The 18,466-nt window shown below is 39.9% G+C and overlaps 1 protein-coding gene across 1 annotated transcript; it reads right to left on the bottom strand.

Annotated features, from left to right (window-relative positions):
- Positions 1-14,008: 14,008 nt before the first annotated feature.
- Positions 14,009-15,922, bottom strand: LOC117484453. The gene is made up of 3 exons (XM_034132925.1): positions 15,463-15,922; positions 15,111-15,210; positions 14,009-14,558 (listed from the first exon to the last, which is right to left on the bottom strand). The coding sequence occupies exons 1-3, from the start codon at positions 15,900-15,902 to the stop codon at positions 14,031-14,033; spliced, it is 1,068 nt and encodes a 355-aa protein (XP_033988816.1). The 5' UTR covers positions 15,903-15,922; the 3' UTR covers positions 14,009-14,030.
- Positions 15,923-18,466: the final 2,544 nt, after the last annotated feature.

Raw genomic sequence — 18,466 nt, 5'->3', positions numbered from 1 at the left:
AACTACATTCACTTAGGCATACATGGGGTGCGTTTCACTTCGGTTAAATGGAATCCTTGCGTCCCTCACTTGCGTCGTTTCCCTGCGACTAGTCCCTCTCACCAGGGAAGCACGGAGAGACGCAAGGGGTGCGTTTCATTTCTCTTATTTTTCATTTCCTCGCTCCTCGGTCTCGGTATCACCGAGACCGGTTGATTTGTCTGCGCCATCTTGAGTGGCCTTATTTGTGCCGGAGGACCGAGGATCGAGGATCGAGGAGCGATAATGGAGGAGCGATAACCGAGGAACCACCAGACCATCCTCCGGTGAAATCCTCAGCCACTCGCTCCGCCCCCTTACTGTGTATCGCTCACTGATTGGACGATGCAGTGCTGCTTCTTGACATGAGAGCAGTTTCCCAGCGGAGTGAAGAAAACACATGAAACTCACAAGAGTCACTTCTCAGTTTATACTGTGTTTTGTTTCAATGAATGTATCATTTAGTTACAAATATGTGATATATCTGAACAACAAAGGGGTCAAAAATTATTTTATTCATTTATTGGAAACATTTTCATGATCGCTTTTTTCGTTTATACATTTTAAAAATGGCGTTTATCTTTTTTGAGAATGAGTTCTTATTTTATTTTATTTATTTGGGTCTACAACAGATGATACAAATGTTTGTGTCAGTAAATGTGTACTAACAGAGGCGGGGGTGTGTGTGAAAATAACGGGGACAGAGCTGCTGTCAGACGAACAGCTGTGCGGCGTCATCACAAACGGACGTCGCTTCACGTGACGCTCCGGAGGAAAGGACGTCCCATTGCCCTTAACACTCATTTCCCTGCTTCTCGTGGTTTCCTTGCGTCTCTCCATGCTTCCCTGGTGGGAGGGACTAAACACACGGAGACGACGCAAGTGAGGGACGCAAGGATTTCATTTAACTGACCTGAGACGCACCCAAGGAAATGGTCTAGCCCTCAACATGTCTATATACCATTAGTGAGTTTTCCTCAAAAGCTGTTGCCATGGCAACGCATCCCTTGCAATAAAACACGATATTGCTATAACTCCTATGAAAAAAAAGTGCTCAAACTTCACGTGTGCTAACAGTCCAGCCGTGAAGACATCTACGGGACATGCCGTTGCCATGGCAACACAATGCCTGCCATGAAACACGGTTTTCTCATAACTTCAGTGAAAATGCTCCAAATGGCCCAAAACTTCACAGGTTTGGTAATGATGCAGCCATCAATGCATCTAAGTGTATTATGGGATGTCATCAAATGCCGTTGGCATGGCGACAGATCATTCGCCATCAAGTTAGTTCAAAAGTTTGCATTTCAAATATTCTGCTGCTTTTCCAAGCCTTTTTACTTTCTTTACTTCTCTCATCACACATTCAAGCCCCCAGTGTTCATGTATCATTTCAATCTAAATTCTTCACTTTCTTACACATTACATTTCAGCATAGCAGTTTAGCGTCAGCTTTTCAGCATAAAGCATTCCCACTAGCAATTTCTTCAGGAATTGCATTCTCTAGTTTCTATCTGTTATTTCTTTTACATGTGTTGCTATTGAACAGAATTGGCTACTTTTGACAAATGTTACCTCTTTAATGTAAATAATAAAAACAGTTTGTTGCTTCAATGATACCTCCAAACCCATTCCTACACTAGATGCCGAGTGTATTACTACTTTCTACTGAGTCATAGAGCTCTGCAATGAATTCATAAATGAGGAGTCAAACAAGCTGACAAGACGACAGACTGCAGGGGAGAGGAAGAGGTGAGAGAGTGCTATTTGTGTTCAGCCTGATTTATAATGTAGGGAAGAAAGCAGGCAGGGAGTGTGATAGAAAGGATGGAGGGAGAAGGAGAATAAAGGGAGTAGAGCGCTGACGGACGGAGAACAGAGGACCGTTAATCTGGATCTCCGTCTGGTTTGTGGTTTTTCATGTGGAGTTGTACAAGCTGTGGGTGACTAAATGCATGCATGTGTGTGTCGAGTGTTTTGGTTTGGCTGGTTTACCGTGTGTGGGACAGATGGTGCAGCTGAGCGAGATCTGATGCTGAGTGAAGGAGGAGTCTCTGTGACGGAGCACACATTGTGTAGGAGTCGCCTCCTACTGACTGACAGCCAGTTACTGCTCTTGGAGCAAGGGGGGGGGGGCTCTCAGACGTTGCTTCACAGTGTAACTAATATTCAGAACATATCTGTAATGTTTGAAAATAGTTAATTTTCCCCTGTGTTAAAATGGGTTTTCTTTGGGGAGTTTTTCTTGCGTTTTTCCAGGTCATCACAAAATAGGGGGTCGTAAGGACCCTCGTCTGTAGAAAGCCCTGAGACAATAGAATAATTTGTGATATTATCTATGTGTAGACACTTTGAAGTAAATCACATAACCTTAAAACAGACAAATCAATCTATGTTTCTATATAAATCACAGTCCGTTAGTGAGCAATGCTGACCAAAGATGATCTTCATAACATCAAGAAGACCTTTCTGAGAAGCACAAAACGAGTTTCAGTCATAAACCACCTTGGTCAACATTTCCTACATGTTTTATAGGGAAGACTGGGGAATTGTGCCAGCAGAATGTTCATAAATTAAACACAATCCTTTTAATTATTGAGCTTTTGCATTAGCCTTCTCAGACTGTGTAGGCAGGCACAGTCCGGTCCAATCTAATCACATTTAGTGAGCTGATCCATCTCTGGGGGGCCAGCCTTCTGGATCCTGCAAAGTCATCGGTCCAGGGTCTTGTTCAAATCGGATTATTTTTCTTTATCTTTTTATTGATAAAAAGAAGACCTCGTACAAAACGTGGTAAATAATTATACAACAGTTTTATCTGAGATGTGTTCCATTAAAGTACTAAGTGAAATGAATTGAAAAGACTAAAGAAGTAAAATACAAGTACATCACAGATGTTGTCTATGGGCTCAGAACAGTCTCATAATTCACACTTGTATTTCATGATCCACAAAAGGATTCACACTTGTATTTCCGGATCCACACTTGTGTTTTTCAATGCACACACAAATGTGTTCCGTTTCATATACATGTAAATAAAATCAAAATACAGAAAAAAGTTTTACATATGTATTTTTGATCCACACACTTTCTGTGCATGGATCGCTGTGCATTCGTGTGTGGGTTTTTTGAGACTCCCCTGATGGCAGGACCGGCCCTAGACATTTTGGTGCCCTAGACGAGATTATGATTTGGTGCCCCCCCCCCTCCAAGCAATACACAATAGAATATATAAAGAATAAATGAAAAATCTCTACAAAAGACCAATACACTACAACAACTGAAACGTATTGACATGTTGGTTATATACATAAAGGAGGTTTCAAATGTATTCATTATTGGATGAACATGATTTAATTGGGGGGTGGACGTCACATCCTCTAGGGGGGTCCGGGGGTATCCCCCCCGGAAAGATTTGTTTTAACATTTTAAAGTAAAATGCTTCAATCTGGTGCACTTTGAGCAGAATTACTAGAGACTAGATCTAGGGGGTACAACTCTATAAAACACCCATATGAAAAAGATCGGTTTACATTTTAATAATCAAATAAGTATGTGAACATAACCAATACCCTTACCATAGCCAATAACAAATAAATGTAACGTATTTCATTTTTGATGTTCATTCATATCTTATTTTACCTTAACATTTATTTATTCATGCTTTTTTTTTAATATCTCCAGTTTTAAACGATATGTCTGGTTTACTGTCCTATAGTATACATTGGAATTATTTCAAACCTGTTGTTATTTATCCTAATAATTATAAAGGTGTGCCTTGGAAATATTTGTTTACATAAATTGTGACCAAACCGTTTGAGACCCACTGAGATAACTTAGACTAAAGTGAACTATCTAAACACTCAGGTCGCATTCACACCAGCCTTGTATAGTCCGGTTGAATCGAACCCTGGTGCGTTTAGCCGTTTGGTGCAGTTCGTTTGGGTCGGTGTGAACGCAGTCCGAGACCTCTTAAGTGAACTAAACAACCGGACTCTGGTCCGCCTAAAAGAGGTGGTCTCGGACCGCTTGCTAGTGAACTCTGGAGCGGTTCATCGCTGGTGTGAACGCAGTCCGCACTCTTGGGAGTCGGGAGGGCTGATAATTTATTCCGGCAAATTACTCAGACCTACTAATTGACCTAACAGAAGTTATTGAGTTTATGTAAGTTTGCTGCTTGGCTCAGATCCACCTGGGTCAGCAAGATCTCACCTCTATTAACTCCTGAAGAACCAGGTTCAAATAACTGCTGTTTCAATTCAGACGACCCACTAAATCTGTTTAAGCGATCCCGAAGGATTTTGATATCAGTAAATGAGGTGTGGCCCTACCCAAGTGTGAGTGTGGCAGTGTGCAATCTTACCTTTGAAGCAGGAGAGGAGAGTGCAGATGTCTTTTAAGTTGTCCCAATCCAAAAGGTGGGATCAGTTTATTTGAAGAAAAATTGGTCCACACTTATACAGGGTTTCTACCTTTTCTTGTTACAACATTATAATCCCACAAAACATATCATTCTGTGGTCATGTTCTAATATGAAACCTCAATTCACAGTTTTACATTTATTACACTTGTGGACATTTAAAACATAGGAAGCGTAGTATTTACGTGTCACAAGAACGCGGGTGTTTTCAAAATCGTTAGCGAAAGAGTGAAGCAGAATGAAGTGTTGAGTAAAAACAACTATCAAACTAAAAACTATACATAAAAGTCAGAGCCACCTGCCGTCGGTAAAACCCCCTCCTTACTGCAGAACGTCTCTCATTATATGTGTTATAATGTTTTGTATCGCACGTTGTCTGATTATATAATCATATGCGCCGTTGCTGTAGATATGCTCTCCAGATTAACAACAGCATGAAAATAACCTGCCGATGCTCCATGACGGAGGCTCCGGTAGAAATTGCCGGGATTTGCGTTTTTACCCCCTTAATGTCTGACCAATTGTTGAACAGCATTTCCGAGCACATGACTTGTGTTTAAAGTTTATAGTCCGTTTGAATTTTGCATGTGTGAACGCAAACCGAACCTTCTGAAAAATGAAACAATGTAACAAACTGTCGTCTGGTGCGCACCAGAGAAGCGGACATTTAGGTGTGAATGCGACCTCAGTCCTTTACCTCACTGAGCTGTAGTTATCAGCCTCCATCCAACAACAAATCCGCGGTACAGATGCACGCCCTCTCTCTCTCTCTCTTGCTCGCTCGGAGGCTCTCTCTCACTTTGACTGTGAGCTGCGGGCGCCTGATAAATCAACATCCCCCACTTTCATCCCTTACAGCGCCCATCGTACAGGGCAAATGCAAAATGTTGCCGGCTTGGGGTGCAAAGGGTGTTTACTTTATTCAATTATTAATGTAAATGTATTACATTAAGGGCAGAAAATTATGCAGAATAAAAACATTTTAACATTTATTTTTCTCCCAGCGCAGCACCCCTCCAGATCTGGCGCCCTAGGCGACCGCCTAGTTAGCCAGTGCCAAGGGCCGGCCCTGCCTGATGGTCACCCAATTCGTACTTGTAATTTTTTCTATCTATAGCCAATCAGATGTCTCCTCCATTCTAAGCCAATCACATAAGCACGCCCCCACGATTTATTGCGTTCATGACGTAGCGCTTCATGTACGCATTTTGCGCTGTCCGGAGCTGACAGGTCCATGGAGCCTGCCTGCAGGCGCTAATCTCAGGACCGAAGGACCGTAGTATAGTCGTCTTTATTTTTACGCTATTATTATTCAAAGATAAATAAGGAAGTGTGTGTTACATGAGATGGCAGAGAGGTTTGAGATGTTGCTTTATCCTGGATTAAGTGTTTAAGTCATGGATGTTTAAAGTTTAACTTCTTCATATTTGTCTATTATAGTTTACTTTTCATTCATGCAGTATGACGCTGTCACGCTGTACGCTTGTCCCTGTTTGTGATTGGTCAAATGTTGCTCACCCCGTCCCTTTCACGTGAACGCGCTCTCGGCCGGACAGAGAAACCCTGGGTTGATTTACCGAGTTGATAACCAGCGTCGTAGGCAAACTATGAAGGTAGATATGGTGCAAAATGCGAGAGCGTGTAAAACCTGATGTGATCACTTGCAGAAAAAAAATCTGAGCTTGTGTGCATACATTTACACTTGTATAAAATATCCACGCATCTGTGAACCAAATTTGAAGTCACAGGAAAAAAAAAAGGTTTTGTAGCTTGTAGGAAAAAAATGAACTTAGTGATGAAATGTTCACTTGCAGAAAAAAATATATTTTTTAAACATATATTCCATTACAACTGCAACTTGGTTATTACAACCTCTCAAATCAGTCATTACAACTTCACGAATCTGCTCTGTGGCAGTATAAATCGACGAATCTGCGGCCTTGACTTTTGCTACACTTCTTGCAATGAATGTGTCGCTAAAGTAATTTTCACCTGTAGATGTGGGGGGAGGGAGGGGGGTTGGAGCGAAGGGGCGGAGCTGTCAGAACGACGAGGCGCAAGCTCGGGTCAGTCACACCCCTTACGCAAAGAAAATATATTTCCCCATATATTAACTGTCAATATATTGCATTATTTTGTTTTCTGATTTACTGGTTAATTGAAAAGATTTAATAAAGGAAATCTTGCTGTTGGCTACACCAAGTGATACTGATTAATAATCAACATGAAAAACATATTTATTCATATCTACAAAATATATTGAAAATATATTGAAGATATATAGAATAATATATTGTGTTAATATATTACAATATATATATATTGAATAATATATTGTGATAATATATTGTAATATATGGGATAATACATCAGTAATTGCCGCTTTCCATATATTGAGTAATATATGTAAATATATATAATATATTGGTTGTGTATATATGTGAACATACATTTACTATATATTAACATTTATATGGGGACATGTACTATATATATTCACAAATATATGGGGACATGTATGTACTATATATTCAGTTTTATATGGGGACATGTATGTAGAATATATTCACAATTATATGGGGACATGTACTATATATATGCACAAATATATGGGGACATGTACTATATATATTCACAAATATATGGGGACATGTATGCGCTATATATTCAGATTTATATGGGGACATGTATGCAGAATATATTCACAATTATATGGGGACATGTACTATATATATTCACAATTATATGGGGACATGTATGCGCTATATATTCACAATTATATGGGGACATGTATGCACTATATATATTCAGATTTATAAAAGACCATGTACGTACCATATATTCTGAACATGAGTGCAATATATGTTCACAATGAGGAGAAATGCATGTTCTGATAAAAAAAATCTTTCATTTAATTTCAAACTTTTATTTATGCAGGTGAATCCCATTGAGATCATTGATCTCTTTTTCAAGGGTGACCTGCTGCAAGTAGGTTCCACATGAATACATATAAACATAACAGAAAAACAAAAAAGGACATCATACAGCATATTTACAGTGACTACAGTTTACATAGCTAGTAACATTTACAGGTTCCAACAGTTTCCGATTGGATAGCATCTATCCTTGCTTTAAAAACATTTAGTGGAACCAAATTGCTCAGACTGTTCCAAGTTAGCGGAGCTGCGCATCTAAATGCTATCTTCCCTAAGACAGTCCTAGCAGTTGGCACATTTAATAAAACCACAGCATTCGATCTCAGGCAGTAGCCACTTACAATTCGCCGTGAGATCAGGGAGCAGATGTAGGAAGGAAGTTTCCCTAACATGGCTTTGTATATAAAAATGTACCAGTGACTGAGCCTCCGTACAGTTAGTGAAGGCAAACCTGCCCTTGCATACAGGGTACAGTGATGGGTTAATACTTTACAGTTTGTCACAAATCTCAGTGCACTGTGATAGGCGGCATCTAACTTGACCAGGCAATTGGCAGGTGCATTCATATAGATCAGATCACCATAGTCCAGCACAGGTCAAAAGGTCACAGTGACTAGCCTTTTTCTGGCCTCAAGTGAGAAACAGGACTTGTTCCTGGAAAAGAAACCTAGCCTAACCCTCAGTTTTTTAAGCAGGTTATTGACATGAAGTTTAAAAGTGAGACAATCATCAAGCCAGATACCAAGGTATTTGTAACAGGTAACCACTTCAAGTTTTATCCCTTGCGTAGTTACAATATCTAAAACAGGCTCTGGTGTCTTTTTAGTTTTTGAAAAGAGCATTACCTTGGTTTTATCAACATTTAAAAGAAGCTTAAGCGCTGAGAGCTGAGTCTGAATAATGAGAAGCTTAATTTGTTTTTTTCTATCAATGTGTAACAGTTATCAAAATACTCATTAAAAGAAGGACAAGGAAAGAATAAAAGAAAAGGCCTATAAACAACACATTATGTAATGACTCAAGAACATTTTCATGTAATTATGTAATAAAACCCACATTTTGTAATAATCTGCTGCATTCTGTAACAGCCTGAACGCAATATGAAATACATTTCCCTGCATTTTGTAATAAATTATTACATTTTGCAATGGTTATTACAAAATGCGTGAGTTGCCCTTTTAAAAAACTGTAATATTCATTATGTAACCATAACCAAACTGTAAATATATCCCAAAATTGATGTTGATATACATGTTGGCTAATGAATATGGTAACACTTGATCTAGTTTTGGCCAATGAAAGATATTCTACTGAAATATTTTAAAATTATGATTAAGGATGATTCATGGTTGAATAAATAAATAAACAGTTGTAATGTTATTGTTTGCAACTCATTTTGTAATAACCACAGCAATATGTAATAATATATTTCAAAATGTGGCGACATGTATTACATATTTGCATTGAACTTGTTTACTACATAATGGGCAAATTATTACAAAAGGAGGTGTTATTACATAATGAAGGGAAAATGTATTACATTTTGTATAGGTATAGTTAATAAATGATGCATTGTTATTTCATACAGGGCCAAAAAGAGCAGTCTGTTATCCTATTTAACAATCTTGTTTTTTGTTTCACCTGGTGACAACTTTAAACATGAGCTGATCACTCATTAAAACAAGGTCCGGAACAGGGCCAAACAGTCTTGTACCCTATTTGATCGTCAATCTTGTTTTTTTCGTGCCTTTACTCACAAATTCTTGTGTTAATGGATGTTCTTATATCTGATGTCTTGGTCCCTGGATGGTGGTTTACTACAGCATCTGTGGAACAGAACAATTACAAATAATTAGAAGTTCACAAAAGACAGCAGGAATTATAACAATATCCATAATATCTATATTAAAGCATGGGCTGGCTTGGTGAATAATGTGGGAATACAAATAGTGGAAGAATAGGCTTTGTACATTTTCGTCTGAGTGTGGCGCTACTGGTTGGTATATTTTATGGAATTTGGACCAAGCATCTGCATCTGTGACAGTTCTGTTTAAAACTTAAAAAAATGTAATTGCATTCATCTTTAAAGGTGGGGTAGGTAAGTTTGAGAAACCGGCTCGAGATACACTTTTTGTTATATTCCATGGAATACTCTTAACATCCCGATAGCAATGAATATCTTAAGTGCTTTGACAAAAAATCCATAAAAAAATATCATCTGTGGAAGCCGTGGTACTGTAAAAAGCACAACCAATCATTTTAGCCGGCCCGGCTGAAATGACTGGATGGCCTACCTGCCTGTCAGCCTTCCATCTGTGCACAAACTTATCTCGTGCCCTCATTGGTCATGTGCGCGTTCGTGTGTGTTGGAGGAGGGGCTCTGTAAGGAAGTGGCACATTTTTTCCGGCTGTGTATTTTCAAATTCTAGCGATCTCGAGCTGGTTTCTCCAAAATTACCTACCCCACCTTTAAAAGACTACTTTTATTGAATGAGAGTTTTACCTAGCACAATGAGCCTGGGGTGGTGGGAAGGGAGAACTGGGCCTCGGCATCGGCAGGAGTGGTAGTCGCCTATGAGTATTAGAATTTAGATGAACAAAGGCATAGAAAAACCCTGAAATATGTACTGACACAAAGCTACAACCCTCGATTTTGTAAGTAGTAGTAGTAAATACATACGTATATACAATATACAACAATACGCATAATGCAATTAGCAGTACCAGTAATAAAATAACTGAATAAATAGTAGTAGAACCTTTATTTAGCCAGGAAAATCAATTAAGAACAAATTCTTATTACAATGATGACCTGACAGGAGGCAAAAGGCGTCCTGAGGGGATGGGGTTTGGGAGGAAAAAAATAAAAAGACAGACTCCGGGCACTACAGAACCCAGGAGACAACACAATGACACAGAGCAGAGATGACAGGCATAGCAGTTAAACATATAAAGTCTCTAAAACAATATTGCTGTGGTTCAATCTGTCATTAAAATAATATAGAACATTCATCCATTCAATCCTTCATGGCAAGGATAACTAAGCTGAATAGTGAATAAAGTGATATGTGAAAAGTAAAATGACAGTGAAATTAAATGACAGTGCGTTCCTTACCACTGCGATCTGGCTCCTCTGTCCTCGTATCTTTTGGGTCTGATTCCTCACTACTGATGTCTGCCTCTGCATGGGCCCTCTCTCCTTATTTATTCTGTCTCAGTCACCACTGCTATCTGGCTCCTCTGTCCTCTTGACTTGTGGTTCTGCAGGCTTAGTTCGACCTATGAATTTCAACAATGCTCCTGTAAAATATATAGATATATAGTATTATGGGTCAACATTAAAATAACATACACTGGAGAGCAAAATGTGAAATGCCATTGACTGTAGGCTACATATTATCCACACAATTGTCAGCAGGGGCAATAACAACTAAAATGTGAACTAACTTGAATGCATTAGTCCACAACACATAGCCTAACGTAGAGTAGAGAATGAATGAATGGTTTCTGCAAAATACACAGAAATAGAAATAAGGTTCAAATTACAATAACTAACCAGACGATGGTTATTAATAATAAGCAACAGCAATACTAATTGTTGCTAAAACACATTAGACACGTTGCAAACACACGGCTAATAAAAGCTAAGTTAGCATCTCATCCACACACTATCATAGCTTAATTTAGCTAACTAGCTAGCATTAGCTCAATTCCTGAACAACATAGAAACTAAAAACGGGACATCAAGACTCATTAACACACTGACTGAGCAGGACACTATGCATACAATCTTATAACATTACCAACACTAAAGATCTGCATATATGCTCACATTCTTCACGAACGCATTCTCTCTGTGACGATGGTAATTATGCATGTGACGATGCGCAATAATGTCCTGAACGCACATGTGTAACCAGCTCGAAGACCCGTAGCTGAACTACTTTAGCTGTCCCTAAATGTGCCTGACTAAAACACGAACGATATAATGCAGATCAAGGAGAACAAGGGGAATTTACAAGACATAGACTAACTGTGGTTACATTACTTAACTAGCTCATCATCGTCACCAGTCAGAAAATGTCCGTTAGCCGTGGGGCTAGTTTTCGCTATGTTAAACTCCATTGACTTATGCTAAAATGTTAGCGATCTAAAGGTCCGCTATTTTTGGCTGTTTTGGGTCGACTTCAGTTGACTGTAACATCGAAAAAATCTTCGAAATTGAATGTTCACAAAGCTGCGGACCGGTTATACACTCATACACGAGGGAACTAACATAGCTAATTTAACTAACGTTAGCTAATGTAGCTGGTGTAGTGCAGAGAGACGGGACATACGGATTAAGCAACTAGATTACTTATAGTGTACATGCAGAATTATTTCAATTTAAAATAGTTTTAAATGCTCACACACATACCTGACTCTGGTGCTGTATTTTCCTCTCGTTTCTTTTTAATTTTCCGTTTCGAAGCACCTGATGAATGCTTTCCCTTTGACACTCAGCGACAGAATCAACAGACAGAGGCAGCAACGCAGATTTGAATCTGCCAATCAGATCAATCTATTGCTGGAGAGGGGGGGGGGCTCCCCGAAATCAGCCGGAAGTGGCGCATTCGAATACTGTTTGGGCTGTCTGCCGTGGATGGGCTGCGTTCCACTCCAAATAGCCGGTCGGCCGTAATATATGCATAGATATATATGCGTGCATATATTCATATATATATGCGTGCATATATGCATATATATATATTTATATATATATATATATATATATATATATGAATATATATATGCGTGCATATATGCACGCATATATGAATATATATATGCGTGCATATATGCGTGCATATATGTGTGTGTCTATATATATTTATAAACTGTATATTATTTTCCATCATTCAATGGACAATTTGTACTTTTTTTATATGTAGGCTACCATCAAACATATGTTCATATATAAAGTGGGTAACTATACAAAACGAAGTGAGATAACTGTTTATGAATATCTGTTCAATTTTATGTAAACTCATGAAAGATAAATGAGTGTTTCAATAAAACTATTACATATAAATGTATAGTGCAGTTTTTGTTTTCATTGCAATATTTTTTTTTTATATGTATCAATATATAGCCATACATGGTCCATGCATATATTGCAATATATTTAAAAATATAAGGACTACTTACCCATATATGGAAATGTATGATCCAATATATTGTATTATATTTACCAATATATTACAATATATTTTTGTTTCATAAGGGACAGCCATAGTCAGGTCGAACCGGATGACTGCGGGGCCCCGCATGTTGCCCCTTTCACACCAACGCGGTTCTAGGGCCGGTTCGGAGCTTGAGCCTGATAAGCACCATTTTTTCCTGTTCGCGCCGCAGCGGAGCCGGCTCTTTTCCCCGAAAACCGGTTCTTAGACAAGTAGAATCATAAAAATACGCTGGTAAAATGTGCCTGTAGAAAACGGCTTATGCCACATTAGAATAGCAACAAGTAGTCAATATAGTCAGTTTAGCTTCGGTTGCTATGCTAACATCACCCATTTTATACCAGAGAAACTTGCATAACAGCGTTGTGATGCCAAACAGCGTAAATTCATACTGAAACACATTCACTATGGGGGAATTGGGGATATGTATCAGCTGCTTGTGTGACAGTCAGACAGTGAATACTTTACAGCGGCCGCTGCTGTGAGTTAACGGGAGAATAAACTCCAGTAGACGAGCAGCACTGCAGCGGTCGGTAAATGCCGCTGAAACACATTAATAAACAATGAACCACGGCACTCTGGAGAAAAGTACAAGGTTGGAGAAGTAGTTATTTAATTTAATCTGGCTTCGTATGATTAAAAGTAACACGATCATCGACCCAACGCAGTCCCCCATTGTTGTTGTTGTGAGCGAAGCACGGAGCTAGAACGGGAGCTGCGTTGGTGTGAAAGGGGCAACAGCAGACTTGTGTGGGACTGACCCGAGCTCGCGCCTCCTCGTTCTGATAGCTCCGCCCCTTCGCTCCAACCCCCCTCCCTCCCCCCACATCTACAGGTGAAAATTACTTTAGCAACACAAACACATTTTTTTTCTTGTGACTTCAAATTTGGTTCACAGATACGTGGATATTTTATACAAGTGTAAACAGTGGCGGCTGGTGGTCTTTTATTTTGGTGGGGCTCTTGACGTACCGGAAGTGACCTGCCGGAAGTGACCTACCGGGGGGGTCCGGGGGGTTTACCCCCCCGGAAAAAAAATTCGAGAAATGACCCCTTAAATTATGACTTCTGGTGATGTTAGAGGGGGTGGGGAAAGGAGAAATCGAGGCTTAAAAATATGAGAAGACTGATCAATACCTCCATAATCTTCAGTGTGGAAAATATTATTTATCAACCTGAACATCTAATACTTTACCAGGAATTTGTATTCTCAGAATTGGTCCGCATTTTTCTTTCTTAAAACTGTTCATGTTTTATGTGGACTTTGTGGTTGAACAAAACATCTTAGGTATCCAAAAGTAACTTCACAACATTCTGCATTAATTATGCATTAACATTAATTGTCTCTCTAATGAAACGCATTTTTTTAAGGGTCGGCCATCTGTGTTTGCTGCGAGAGCTTGTGTGTGTGTGTGTGTGTGTGTGTGTGTGTGTCTATTTGTAGAGGAATTTTGCCCTTCTCTCCTTCTGAGTGGCAAACCTCTCAATGACTCTGGTGTTGAAGTCAGGAATGCTCCTAATGAGTTTTTTCTCAATTGACAGCATAGCCAGAGCATTCAGGCGATCCTGTGTCATGCTGTTCCTCAAGAAAGTCTTTATCCTTTTCAGAGTGGAAAAGCACCTCTCTGCCTCAGCCGTAGCCATGGGTGTGGTTACAAGAACCTTCAGAAGACTGACAGTCTCTGTAAATGTCTCCTGCAGATTATTGTCAAGGAAGAACTGGAGCAGAGTAACAGCACCACTGCAAGCCCTGAACTGGTCATTGTCATAGACGAGGGACAGTTCCGTCTTGAGCTTTGCCTTGTCCAGTAGAGGGTAGGCCTCCACAGTTGTTTCCAGCGCTGCTTCAGGGAATGTTCGGCTGTGCTGCTGGAACAGGTCTCCTTGCAGGAGGGTGGAGCTGATGAGGTGTTTGGTGAAGGAAAATCTCTCCTTTGCGTGACTCAGTATGGTATCACATACCTATGAAATAATGCACAATGAAAAAATCAAGACATAATAAATAACAGAATCACCTTTTCACATCTATCAGTCATAATGTCATTAGTGTCCCCTATAAGATGTGTAACAAACAAAGAGCTTTCTTGTGAATGGAACCTATCAGAATAACAGGACATCTATCTGAGCATCAACAGAACAATATTACTGTTTAAAATTAAGTCACTACAATATATACATTTAATGACTATGTTTACACTTCATTCATTTATTGTTGGGCCCTTTCTGTCCACTGTGGTTGCTTCTGGAAGCCTAAACCTTTTCTGATCTGTCTTGATCCCCTTTGAAATGTAGAGACTGTGGGACACTTTTTGCAGTTTAGGCCTTGTTAAGTGTATACAATTCAGAATGTAATAAGCAATAGGCCTTTCCATGTAGATATTTTAACTAGCCTACCTATTTATTTAATTTACAGAAAATGGGCTTTCTTGTGAAATGTATCATTATTGTGATATGAAATGACCTATATTATGAAAGGAGCTTTTAGTCATAGAACACGTTCCTATTACTGCTTACCTCTCTAGCCAACAGCTGTTGCTCTTCATGTCCAAGTCCCCTCCGTTTCTTTGTGGGCAGCTGCTGAGATCCACTGCTTTCACCAGAAGGAATGGAGTCCCTGATCCAAACCACAAGTAACCATGTACAATTACTCATTGTGGCAAGAATTGACAAATTAACTTGACTATTTGAAATAGTAGTCAGAGATACACCTTATAAACGTTATATAATATATACATTTCCAGTAAGCCTGTTTAAGATATTTAAACAAGTATGTGTGAGTTGGTCTATTGTGTTCAGCTAAATCACATTTAGGTTTCACAGATTTCCTATAATAAGCACATCTCAGCCATTGTAAATAATGATTTACCTGATTGTTTGTATGCTGCTGGTGAACCTCTTGATGAGTCCTGTGATGTAGACAGAGTCGATGTTCCTCTTCTGCAGTTGGCTAAACAGCATGTCTACATGTGGCATGATCTTGTGGAACAATGTCAGGAAAAAGCAAAAAACTTCATCTTCCATCATTCGCACAAAGCCCCCGGCTTCTCTCACTGTTATGGGATCAAAGTCACCTGAGTCTCTGATCGTCTGGAAACACCTCAGGATGTTCTCCTTGTGCTCATATACAGTGTTAACAGCACGACTGTGAAAGTTCCATCTTGTTGTGGAAGTGCCAGGAAGTCTGTGTGCCACCACTTGATCCAGGATCGCAGTTCGCTTGAATGACCTGGAGAAAAATGCAGCAAATCCACCAAGGTCTGAAAAAAATGTTCTTATCTTGGGGATGTGGGATGTTGCCTGCTGCATAATTAGGTTCAGCTGATGCGCATAGCAGTGGATGTAGTGCGCACTACTGTACACATCCTTCACTTTCCGCTGAACTCCACCTTTAGCTCCCCTCATCACCGTCATAGGCTTGGGCGATTAGTTTGCCCTGTTGTCCATCGGGGAGGATAGTGCCCAGCCTCTCCATCAGCGCGGTGGCAACTGTGTCAGCATTCGCATTCTGAAGAGGAATGAACTCAAAAAAACGCTCCTGGACGTTGTTATGCGGGTCGATGTAGCGTAGCACAAGCACTAACTGGCAGTGGGTGGAAATGTCAGTTGTCTCATCCGCCTGAATAGCTAAATAACTGGCATTTTTTACTTCCTCCAGAATGTAGTCTTTACAAACTGATAACATGCAGTCCAAAAGTTCATTTTGCACCTTCTTTGAGGTGCCTTTGAAAACCGTAGCCGTTTTAAGGTGATCCTCCAACACGCTATCTAACGAGGCCAGTAGATTAACTAAACCCAGAAAAACGCCGGGGTTGTCGGATGTGTCAGCCTCGTCGTGGCCACGCAAAGCCAGGTCAAAGCCCCCACAAAATTTCACACAATCAATTATTTTAGACAAGACGTGCCTATTCTTGTCCACTTCTTCATTGTGCTTTTTCACCGAGATCTTGTACCCTTGATCTAGCTGTGCGGCTATGTTAGCTTTGCCTAGCATGGCTAGCTTAAAGGTGTTTGTCATGTGTGCCTTAGTGCACTCGTGCTTTTTAATTTTGTTGGACAAATGCTTCATATCGTTTACTCCTATCACAGTCCACGGGCACATTGTATCTGTCCCCGGCTGTTTGAAGAGCAAGCATGGGAAACAAAAGACAGCATTTACCTGTTTGCATCCAGCTAGCCAAGCCTTTCTTGTGTACCAGCTACTTGTGAAGCCTCGTGTATAAATTTTGTCTTTTTCACGAGATTGCTGCGATATATTCAAATCGGGTTGATCCGGTCCAAGGTCTTTAAGCAACAATTTATCTGCCAAACTTCTCCTTTCGAAAGGATTGGAGATTAGCTCTTGAACAGAATTAGGCGAGGACCGAGGTCCGGAGACTCCACCTGCACACGAAGCCATCCTCATCAACTACTGCGTCAACCGGATACGAGTCACTGTCCAAACTACTCACAGACTGCACTGGGCGCTGACATTGGCGCCCGGTGACCGTCATCTTTGACGACGCTGATTGGCTGAAATTATATTTTCGCGGCATAGTTTACACGTTACAGATAGCAACAGTCAGCTGCTAGTGGCTGCTGCTGCACTGGTTGAAGGCTCCTCTCTTAGCGCCCAGACGAGAGAAGGTGCATGGGCAAGGCCAGGCAGGAAACATGTGACTTATCAGTAACTTTAGACATCGTAACACAATTTTAAACGAGATTTTATTGTAGATTATACATTTTACTGATACCAATTATATAATATTTACCTTGTTCATTAAAAATAAAAATAAAAATATATATATTTTTTTAAACATATATTTTCTTTTTAATTTTAATTTTAATTTCTTTTTTAATTTTTTTTTTTCAATATGGGAAGAGGTGGGGCAGCGCCCCTAGCGCCCCTATGGACCGGCCGCCACTGAGTGTAAATGTATGCACACAAGCTCAGATTTTTTTTCTGGTGGTCACATCAGTTTTTACAAGCCCTCGCATTTTGCACCATATCTACCTTCATACCATGGACCTGTCAGCTCCGGACAGCGCAAAATGCATATAGAGAGGCGAAGTCCCGCCCATCTACTTCCGACCCATGGGACCTTATTTCGGAAAAATTATGTATTGAAGTCAATGGGGAGAGAAAACTTATCTTTCGATCCCGTTTTAATTGTGCCACAAATTACACATATGATGTTTGTCAATCTTAAAAAATAATTTCCATGTCAAAAAAGTCACAGTTTGTCGTAAAACTGTTGAAATATAAGACTATGAAAAATACGCAACTAGAAAGACTACAAATCCCAGAATCCCGGTCCTGTATGCTGGCTCTTACGGAACCGACTAACTCCCCTTATGTGTATGTACAGCTCTCAACATGCCCAGACTTGTAGTGATTTTCACCTCGTTTAATACTTTTCGCCTCATTCTGAAAGAAAGAGGTGAAATGTGCCAACGTGACGGCCGTCTTGGTGTGTGGTGCGAGACCAGAGATGTAGTTCATTGCGCAGTTTCACACAAAAAAAGTGTTACTTCACAGTTTTACGACACATTTTAATTTTTTTGACTTGTAAAATTATCTTTTAAATTGACAAACATCATATGTGTAATTCGTGACACAATTCAAACGGGATAGAAAGATAATCTTTCTCTCCCCATTGACTTCAATACATAATTTCTCCGAAATAAGGTCCAATGGAGGTCCACCGGAAAGGGAGGGACTTTGCCTCTGTATATGAAGTGCTACGTCATGAACGCAAGACATCATACCCTCGTGGGGACGCGCTCATGTGATTGGCTTAGAATTGAGGAGACATCTGATTAGCTATAGATAAAAAAAATTACAAGTACGAATAGGGTCACCGTCAGGGGAGTCTCAAAAAACCCACACACGA

This window comes from Trematomus bernacchii, unplaced genomic scaffold, assembly GCF_902827165.1.
Source record: "Trematomus bernacchii unplaced genomic scaffold, fTreBer1.1, whole genome shotgun sequence".
Taxonomy (NCBI): domain Eukaryota; kingdom Metazoa; phylum Chordata; class Actinopteri; order Perciformes; family Nototheniidae; genus Trematomus; species Trematomus bernacchii.
This window is presented reverse-complemented; position numbering and strand designations above follow the sequence as displayed.

What these genes read in the sequence shown, in the direction of transcription:
- LOC117484453 (XM_034132925.1), bottom strand. Translation starts at nt 15,902, where the DNA reads ATGCAGCAGGCAACATCCCACATCCCCAAGATAAGAACATTTTTTTCA. An exon ending in AGCAGCATACAAACAATCAG is followed by an intron (nt 15,211 to 15,462) that starts GTAAATCATTAT and finishes GGTTTGGATCAG; the next exon opens with GGACTCCATTCCTTCTGGTG. An exon ending in AACAGCTGTTGGCTAGAGAG is followed by an intron (nt 14,559 to 15,110) that starts GTAAGCAGTAAT and finishes ATTATTTCATAG; the next exon opens with GTATGTGATACCATACTGAG.